Below are 10,414 nucleotides of genomic sequence, written 5' to 3'. Positions count from 1 at the left end.
AGCAGGCAGCGCCACACTAGAAATTTTTCGGATGCCTAAGCCGCCCAACCTGATGGGTAGGCTAGCCTGGGTCCATGTTCTTTCGCCAAAGGATATATTGAAGATGGTGGTGAGAGTTTCCAAAACTAAGTTATCCAAATTTGAGATCAAAGAAGGGTGTTTCCAGAGGTGTGAACCACGGAGGATGTATGTAAATTTTGGTACAAATAAACAGTGTTTTATGATGCAATATGCCGAATGTATGTTAATTTGAGCCAGACGATGTGTAGATGCTTTAAAATTTTCGATTTTTGTGTCTATGAAATTATTAAATGATTGGTCCATGATGGGGCAACCAAGGAGGTGAAGCGTTTCTTTGTTAATAGTTTTTATTCCAGGAGCTACTTGTTCGAACTGTTCAAATACTTGCTCTTTGTTTGGACAAGTCTCTGAAACAAAGAGTTCGCATTTCGAAAAGTTGAGGGATAAGCCAATGTTTTTTAAGTCAGTTTTTAATTTTTCTAAATCATCAAGAACTGAAATTGCTTCACCACCGAGGGTGCCATCATCTAGGTACCATATGTTCAATTTAGAATTTAGATTTTTAATTATGGGATGAATGGCGAGACTGAATATTGCTGGACCGAGAGGGTCGCCTTGTTGACAACCTACGGAAGAAAACAAAGGGTCAGTTTGGTAGAACAATTTAGAGGGGGAACTGTAGCACTGCCAGAGAAAGTTATAAGTAGATGGAATTTTATCCTTTATTTGTGTCAACAAGGCGCCCCTGTCTACTGAATTAAAAGCATTGGAGACATCCACCTTCAGAATAACATCTCCTGCTTGGCGCTCTACATATGTCCGTACAGCGTGGACAGCAGCTTCGCAGCCGCTCTTGGAGCCGAAACCGAGCTGTATAGGCTGCAGTTCGGAGGCAAGGTCCTTAAGTATAGCGCGGCATGCTATCTTGGCTGCGAGTCGACGCAGAGTGGAGCCAACCGCAATGGGCCGAATGCCGCCGTCTTTTTTAGTCAAGGCGCATAGGTTGGCGCCATAAAGGATGTCTGTAATCTCTGGAGGGACTTGACCAGCCAACATGATGTTTACAAGGGCCGTCAAGTCCTTCAAGAGATTTTCCTTTGTGTCACCGCAACCACAGTACAGGAGGTCTTTGAGATGCTGTGGAGACAAACCGTCAAGGCCTCCTGCAGAGCCATTGGGAAATGATAGTATGGCTCCGAGAACATCCTCGGCGGAGGCGGTCAGAGCGGGATGGTTGGCTTGAGGGGGATCTGGAAGATGAAGGTTCGGGTCTGAAGGTGGATGTTTAGCGGCGAGAGCTGCGAGGGTTTCCGAATTGGCCGGTGCCACTGCATCATCAGAAAACAAGAGGCGGGCGGCTCCTTTAATGTCACCATCAGAGATTTTAGTTTCAAAATTTTTGCACTTTGTTGGCGTGATTGATATACATAATAGTACCAAATTTCAGCTTTCTAGTGCTTACGGTTACTGAGATTATCCGCGGACGGACGGACGGACGGACGGACAGACAGACATGGCGAAACTATAAGGGTTCCTAGTTGACTACGGAACCCTAAAAAGGGTAGGCAAACTGTTCAAATTTCAGTACCGCTTTTAGCAATTAAGGTACACATAATGCTGTATGCCATAAAGCGGTAGACGGGGCACATGAAACTACTCAAGTTTCAGTGCCACTCTTGGCAAATAAGGGGTTGAATGAAAACGAAAGTGTGGCATTGCAGTGACAGGTTGCCAGCCTCTCGCCTACATTCGACTTTCACGACACCCACGGGAAGAAAGGGGGTGGTGAAATTCTTAACCCGTCACCACACGGGCGACGGAGCAATTAAGGGACTGAAAGAAATTATTATTTTCAGTACAGATAGTGCTTTTTTACGCACTAGTGCGAGAAGTGGTTCATTATATGTCAGGTCGAAATTTCGAAGTGCCATCTGTACTGAAAAACGTCGTACGATACACGTGCGAAAAGGAAATTCGTAACTCGTGTCGATTTAAAACACTCCCTTCGGTCGTGTTTTAATTTATCGCCACTCGTTTCGAACTTCCTTTTTTACGCACTTGTATCGTAATGTACTATTATTTTTAACCCCCGACGCAAAAACGACGGGGTGTTATAAGTTTGACGTGTCTGTCTGTCTGTCTGTATGTCTGTATGTCTGTCTGTCTGTCTGTCTGTCTGTTTGTCTGTCTGTCTGTGTGTGTGTCTGTCTGTGGCATGGTAGCTCGCGACCGATTTAGATTTAGTTTTTTTTTGTCTGAAAGCTGAGTTAGTCGGGAGTGTTCTTAGCTATGTTTCATGAAAATCGGTCTACTATGTCGCGGTCGGGGGTTTTTTCAAAATTTTAATTCAAGTTCCCTATACGAGCCAATACTTATTATATACTCTGTCAACCAAGTTTGCCAGTAAATAAGCACAAAGAAAACTATATGCATCCTTTTCTTTAGGGTGCTAGAGAAAAGGATACCTATAGTTTTCTTAGTTCTTATTTACTGACAGACTTGTTTGACAGAATATACATATAGTTTGTGCATTTGGTTATGCACACTGATCTACCTCTTTAGATCCCCTCATAAGCAACCTTTTTCATCAAAACTGATATCTATGTTTAGATTACTCTATATTCTATTTAATTTGTATATCCGACAGCTGTCACACCAGTATTTTTTGAGTATCTTTACCTATTTACATTTGTTATGTAGGTATTTACAACCACAAGAAAGTAAAAGATTTTAGAAATAATTTATCAGTTATCAATAAAATATGTAGGTAAACCAAAGTGACGCTTGTGCCAATAATTTATAATAGATGATAGCAAGTTTCAGGACTATAACCAGTATTCTATAACCCGGCTTCATGCATCTAAATGTTCATCAATTCCGTAGCTGAGAATCAACCTTAGTCAAGTCAGTCAAGTTGAACAAATTCTTGATAATAACTGTGTGATTCCTTAAAATGGCCGCAGAGAACTTTAAACACGTGAAAGACTATAAGATAATAAAATAGTTGGTTACCTACAAGGGTAATGTCACTGCAGAAACGTTAGAAACCTCACTTACGTCTGTTTTGAAACTTGGGTCAGATGGCTGATCAAGGTACGTACCATTTACGATATGAGGGTGCTAAGACAATGTCGCAATTGCTTACACTCCGGAGCGAATGAAATGAAATCGCTACTGGGTCTCGAAAGTCTCGAGCCGAACGTAAGAAACGCAACATAGATGCGATATGCTACGGGTTGTAAGCCATTGAGACGTTGGCTAACCCTGATGTTGGGCTAATATTTTTAATGTCGCTTTAAGATATATTATTAGGTTAGCTATAGGTAAACTACGTAATAAGTTATGGCAGAACGTTCTTTAAGTAGGGACTGAATAAATTAACCGACTTGGTATTACATGGACTAAGATTATAAATAAATAAATATTAAATATTGGGGACACCTTACACAGATCAACTTAGCCTCAAACTAAGCAAAGCTACTATGGCTGCTAAGCGACGATATACATACTTAAATAGATAAACACATACTTATATACATAGAAAACATCCATGACTCAGGAACAATCTGTGCTCATCACACAAATAAATGGCTTTACCGGGATTGGCTTAGCAGTCAGGGTCAGTACCGACTGAGCCAGACCGGTCGTCGAATTGAAGTGTGGACATCTGTCGTAAGCTTTGTATTGTCAACAGGACCGCCGATTCCCCCCGAACAAGTCCCTCAGTCCAAACTAGGGTGGCTCGGAGCCAAGTTGCGACAGTTGGTCAACCCAGAATCCGGACAAAGTAAGTCTTTAATACTTATAATAATAATATCGAAGGTCTCATAGCGAAGAGTCTCGACCAACATCTTAAGAGACTCTCGCTAGGTGGCTGGATCAAGGGCCAGATGCAGAAGGCGGTGATCTTGGACACAGCGCGGATAGTCCGACGGTTCCTCTCTCTGCAGCCCTAACCACCGGCAGCTTGGGCCCTGCCCCGCTGCTGGCGGCACCCTAGGTTAGGTTTTTTATAATGTGTTTATATATTTTGTATTGTTTTGTATGTGGTTTTGTATTTTACTTTTATAATCATATTATAAAACCTAGCCTAAGAATTAAAATGAATAAAGAGGAATAATAATATCGAAGGTCTCATAGCGAAGAGTCTCGACCAACATCTTAAGAGACTCTCGCTAGGTGGCTGGATCAAGGGCCAGATGCAGAAGGCGGTGATCTTGGACACGGCGCGGATAGTCCGACGGTTCCTCTCTCTGCAGCCCTAACCACCGGCAGCTTGGGCCCTGCTCCGCTGCTGGCGGCACCCTAGGTTAGGTTTTTTATAATGTGTTTATATATGTTGTATTGTTTTGTATGTGGTTTTGTATTTTACTTTTATAATCATATTATAAAACCTAGCCTAAGAATTAAAATGAATAAAGAGGAATAATAATATTCTTTATTGTGCATCATACAGAAAAAGAAAATACACAAGAGGGATCACGCTTAATAACTAGGTAACAACAGGCAACTTATTTGTTTTACAAGGGGGCAAAGTTGTTGTTTAACCGCACGTGCGACGCTCAAGATTCCGCTTTTTGAACCACTCGCTAAGCTCGCGGTTCAGTATTGGAATCTTTCGCTTGCTCGGGTTTCATTTCAAGGCACGTAGGTAGGTTAAACAAACTTTGCAACACGAAATTTTTCACCACACCAACACGAACAAAATACTGACTATAAAAATAAAATATCAAACTGAATCAAATCCAACTATTCAATATTTTTGATTCAAAATAAATATTTATATACGTAATAGGTAAATAGATTAGATTAGGTTAGATTTTCTTTATTTCTTATTGAAGATTAGATGATATTTTAACTTAAAAATAACACACATTCAACAAAAGATAGTCGAATGTGTACATAATAATAAAAAAGTACATTTTAATCATGAAACAATAAATAAGAAAATCGATAAGGATGTCAACAAAAATCTACCAGTCAGATCAATGCATCAAGTTAAAATTTGTATGAAATTACTTCGCACTCTTGTGGATAAAATGCAATTATGCTATCCGTTTTCGAATTTCAAAAAAAATCTTTACCAGTTTGTGTGGTGAAAAATAATTTAAGCGGGTTAAGTACTCACGATTTAATTGAGTAAGTCGAAAAACGCTCGACACGTTTCGATCCGTTTTTGAGAATCTTTTTCAAAGAGTATAACGACCCCGCCTTCACTTGTCACACTTCACAGTTTTATACTTAAAACTAGCTTTTGCCTGCGGCTTCGCTCGCGTTAGAAAGATACAAAAAGTACTTACCCTATGTCACTCTCCATCCCTTCAACTATCGCCACTTAAAAAAATCACGTCAACTCGTCGCTCCGTTTTGCCGTGAAAGACGGACAAACACACTTTCCCATTTATAATATTATATAATATGGATATCCTTTCTGTACGTTGATACTAAACCTACTTCGTCAACGAGAAGGCCAACTGTCACTTGATCGCGCTAGGTGGCGCCACTATGCTATTATATACTATGTTTGTATTTAGAAATGGACCCTCCTGGTTCGTTAAGAACATATTAAGGCTTCAAAGTTCATTTTACAAGCTTTTATAGATGTAATGCGAAAAGATTTGCCTTCATATTGACGTGTCATGCTATTTCAGTCAGTCTCAGTACAAGATGTATTAGGCTTGTGTCGTTCACGAACTATGAACTGTTAGGAATAAAATCCCATCAATGACCGAAATGAACTGAATCTTTCCGTGCTCTGAGAATCGGTCTTTGCTCATTTAGTTCAGTATAGGATCGGCGAGCGCGAGCGGTTTGGATCGAGAACGAGTGTGTGACTGCGCCGACCGAGAGCGAGAGCTACTTAGCAGAGCAACAAAAAAACGTCAAGTTTTCATATCAAACTTCGGTTACTTGCAACCTTTGGGCCCGGAATGTTACTATCTGTGGACCATTCGTATCATTTTGACACTATTCGGTCACATTCGTTCTAATTTTTCCGACCGCAGTGGTCGCTGGTCTGGCTGAGCTAAATGAGCAAAAGACCTACATAAAAGAGCGAACTAGTTCATAGGAGCGATTGAACGAGATCGGAGCGCTCCGATTAACGAACGAAACGGCACAAGCCTAACTGATGTATTGACATTGACTGGACTAGCTTATATCATTATAGCTTGACCATGTTTATCGCAATAAAGTAATTCATTCATTCATTCATTCATTCATTCAAATACGAATGTTTCCCTATACGAAATACGAAACCCTTTTCTCAGTACATCTGTACTTACTTTCACCTATCCCGCTGTCTATCTGTAATCAAATAAATAAATATAAAATAAATATTGGGGACACCTTACACAGATCAACTGAGCCCCAAACTAACAAAGCTTGTAGGGTAGACCGGGGACAACTGAAACAATTTATACTTAATCGCTTGTAGCATTTTAATTTGAATAGTTAGGAAGATAAGAAAGTTATTTTTAAGAAGGAAATTTATTTGGCTTTTAAACAAAATTAGTTTTAAAGGTACGAGTATATTGCCCATGGTTATCTTGTACTATGAAATTAAAGAGGAAGCGGGAGAGTGGTTCAATTGACCCCATATGGTTGTCAATTGAAACACTATGCGAGGTCATTTGAAACACCCCTTATAAATTTGGGAAAAATAAAGAAATGTTTCTATTCATATCTTTATTAATGACTGCCGTGTTACAAAAACAGACCACCAAAAGATCACTTTTGTAGAAGACACTATACAATAAATATCAGCGCCTGAAGATTCTTTCAAGATCTTGACATAAGAAACGTATGTAAAAAAATAAATAATTGACTTTTAATCTTCTTTGTTTCGGTAACTTCTTACATATAAATTTAACATTTTGGTTATTATGAAACAGTAAGATATAATTCTATGGAATAGTCATAAAAAAATATTAATGTGTTTCATACAAAAGTGGGTGTTTCAATTATAACCTTGTTTCAATCATAACCAGTCCGTAGAACAACGGTGTGCAGTGTATGTAGACATTTTTGAAGATCTGTTGGTCACATTCTTCTGTTTTCAGGCCAGAGTTAAACGTAGATATTGCTACTTTCATTCGTGGAATTTGCACGCTGTTATACTTACAAAAAACAGAACCCGATTGCATTGATAGTTGGTTACTTGTGGGGACGATTAAAACACAGGGACATTTGAAACGTTTCAATCGTCCACAAGGACGTTGGACGTTGTTTCTATTGTCACCACAACACATGTTTGATTTCAAAGTCAATTATTTACCAATTAATGACACTCCATCACTGTTTCATGGCACTTAAAATATTATAGAATCCACACTCATATCACTTAGCGAATTAAAATTTTCATACTACACGGGTACACAAAATTAGACAAAAATATACGAAAGCACCAATAGTTACTTTTTTGGTCGAAAATTTTCATCGGCTCCCTGTCACTGCCACGTCACTCGCGTGCCCGATCGTTATTGGTTCAAACTTGCAAAATGGTCGACCTCGTATCGTGAGTATTGCGTATTCCACGTAGGTATTGTAGTTTTCGAGAAATTTGACTTGTTTCAACCGTAACGTGTTTCTATTGTCCCCGGTCTACCCTACTATGGGTGCTAAGCGACGATATACATACTTAAATAGATAAATATCTACTTATATTCTTAATTATATTCTAAATAGCTTATATTTTAGATAAGAATATAATATGTTTAAGTTAGGGCACTCAAGGTCTATTAACACATCATGTATTTCACATCATTGTTTGTATGACTGTTTGTTGCCTAAATAAATTAAAAAAAAAAAAAAATTACTGTTCAATGGAGAAATTCTTTATTTACATGAACATATTTACATAATTATATAAGAAACTAAGACTAAACTTAAAAGCTAGCTTATGTCTAAAATAGGCCCTTGAGGCATTGTACCAAGGATACTGGCGACATTTCCTCGCTGTACTGTATCGCAATGCTGATACGTTGTGCGAGGAAGTCGCCAGCTCTTCGGTCACCAGTTACCTCAACCAGACGCTTCGCGATTTCTGTGAACAACTTGTTCGCGCTGGGGCCCCATGGACCTAGAGTTTCTACACCAAAGGGTACAAAAAGGTATTCTTTGCCAAGACTTTTGTACCCTATATCTACTTATATACATAGAAAACATCCATGACTCAGGAACAAATATCTGTGCTCATTATACAAATAAATGCCCTTACCTTGATTCGAACCCAGTACCGCGGCTTAGCAGGCAAGGTCCCTACCGACTGAGCCAGACCGATCGTCAAAATATTGCAAGTTAAATTTGACCCACTTCCCGGTTTCCGATCGAGCTGAAATTTTGCATACATATGTAAATCACGTGACAATGCAATATTATGGTATCCTGGAGCAGATCTGTAATTTTAACTCTGATTCATATTACATTAGGACACTTTTTTCGTTTCTCGTTTGTTTCTTTTCTTTGAGTGAATATTTTAATCGCGTGATTTTGACTCTTGGAGACCCTATACATTTCTAAGAAGAATTAGATTAAGTATACATTTTATCTTTAGTTGTGACATTTAGAATTATAGACCGTCAACCAAACCTTGTCACTAGAAAAAGGCGGCAAATTTGAAAAATCGCGCGCTAGCAACACTACTTTTGAAAATCGGTGGAAATTCGCGTGTCATTTGTATCTTATCTGTGGAAATCTCCACCCTACCTAAAAAAGAGAAATAACTAGCACATATCCGTCCCTTTTTAATACATTATCTAATTCGTAAGGAAGGAGCGAGCCCCTTGAAAAAAAAATATCTGTGGCTGTTCGACGTACATTGCTGGTTTTTGTTCGTTTCATAGGGATACCATACTTTAGTTTGATGTACATTGCTACTGCCAAAATTTGGTTGACAGGCTATATTTGCACCTCTAAAGTAATTTTAGACTTTTTTGTATTTATACTTCTTATTTTAAGTGTAGTTTAACGTCGTGGCTTGCGTGGGCGACGGTCGCGCGATGGTCCCGCGACGGCGATGCGACGCATACGAAATCAAACCTTATCGATATGGAAGTAGACGATGCAATGAAGCCGCCATCTTTGAGTTTTGCCTTTCAAATCCTTCCGATATCGATATCGGATCGGATAATGTGAAAACGCACTAAGTCTAATGAAAGTAATCGTAAATCATTCAAAATTCACGTATTAACTCACACTTTTTTGATTCAGGTCCAATCGCGGGCTTTTTACTCAACTTATTGCCTTGCGGGCGTTCTGGGAACCCTTCACCATCTGCCCCGGCAGCCCCGACTGCCCCTGCAGCTCCGAACCCCGGTATCAAGGCAGACTTCGTCGTCCGACCAGTCAATCAGCCACAATACCCCCACTACCCGTAGATCCGCCGCTAGTCAAGGCACATACGCCCAAGACACATGAAGAAAAACCAGAGAATAAACCTACAGAAGCGAAAGCCAATGAAAGCCCTCCCAGCCCATCCACTACAAGTACCTCTAGTTCTAGCTCAAGTTCTTCTACTACTGAGACAGAAACTGAGAAACATAAAGAATTGCCCGATGAGGCGAAACATAGTGAGAAACGTAAAGAATCGTCCGATGAGGCGAAACATAGCCAAGTGTCGTTCACTGAAAAGCGTAGCGAATCGGTCACTAGCAAGAGCAGTAAAAGCAAAGAGAGCGTTCTTAGTAAAAGCAGTGATAGTAGTAAAAGCAGTAAAAGTCAATCTTCCCTGGACAAAACTAAAAAAGTATCGCCGGCTCAAAAATAAGAGGACGGATCATAATTGATAAAACCCCCTCACCCCCTTTTAAGCTTTTATTACCTTCAAAATTATGTAGTTTATTTGACGAATATAACTATTTCATACTAAGAATTTGTTTCATTTTATGGGTGAATCAACTTTTTCTTGTCTGTTATTGCCATAGTTACAGTCTCCTGAGTCACGCTGGTTTTATGTAAAATTATGCTACTTAAACTATGCAAACTTGCATTTTTCTGGTGTTAACAAGCAACTTCCTTAATTTATTTATTTATTTAAACTTTATTGCACAAATTATCAATAAAAAGTACAAATGGCGGACTTAATGCCTTAAGGCATTCTCTACAAGTCAACCATTGGGCAAAACAGAGATAGTTAGTTTGGTGCACAAGATTAATTAATTAATTTATTAATTTGCCACCAACAAACATGGACTACCTACATGCACGCTTGCATAATTTCAGGAGCATAATTTTGCATAAAACCAGCGTGACTCAGGGGACCGTAACCATGGCAATAACAGGCAAGAAAAAGTTGATTCAGCCTTATACCTATACGATATAATACCGGAATAGACAAAGGCCATACAAAAAAGCAAACCCCTGGGTACGTATACCCGAATGGCACAAACGCTTA

At 39.3% G+C, this 10,414-nt stretch overlaps 1 protein-coding gene across 1 annotated transcript; it reads left to right on the top strand.

The window, feature by feature from the left end:
• The first annotated feature begins 1,075 nt into the window (after positions 1–1,075).
• On the top strand, positions 1,076–9,887 carry LOC125240220 (putative protein TPRXL). Its single transcript, XM_048148044.1, has 3 exons — positions 1,076–1,254; positions 3,716–3,808; positions 9,232–9,887. The coding sequence occupies exons 1-3, from the start codon at positions 1,076–1,078 to the stop codon at positions 9,785–9,787; spliced, it is 828 nt and encodes a 275-aa protein (XP_048004001.1). The 3' UTR covers positions 9,788–9,887.
• Positions 9,888–10,414: the final 527 nt, after the last annotated feature.

Source organism: Leguminivora glycinivorella, chromosome 27 (genome assembly GCF_023078275.1).
Source record: "Leguminivora glycinivorella isolate SPB_JAAS2020 chromosome 27, LegGlyc_1.1, whole genome shotgun sequence".
NCBI classification, from domain to species: Eukaryota; Metazoa; Arthropoda; class Insecta; order Lepidoptera; family Tortricidae; genus Leguminivora; species Leguminivora glycinivorella.
This window is presented reverse-complemented; position numbering and strand designations above follow the sequence as displayed.

Bases quoted from the DNA above. Each gene is read 5' to 3' on its own strand.
- LOC125240220 (XM_048148044.1), top strand. From the start codon at position 1,076: ATGATGTTTACAAGGGCCGTCAAGTCCTTCAAGAGATTTTCCTTTGTG. The intron at 1,255-3,715 runs GTTGGCTTGAGG...TATTGTCAACAG, and splicing joins GAGGCGGTCAGAGCGGGATG to GACCGCCGATTCCCCCCGAA. The intron at 3,809-9,231 runs GTAAGTCTTTAA...TTTTTGATTCAG, and splicing joins CAACCCAGAATCCGGACAAA to GTCCAATCGCGGGCTTTTTA.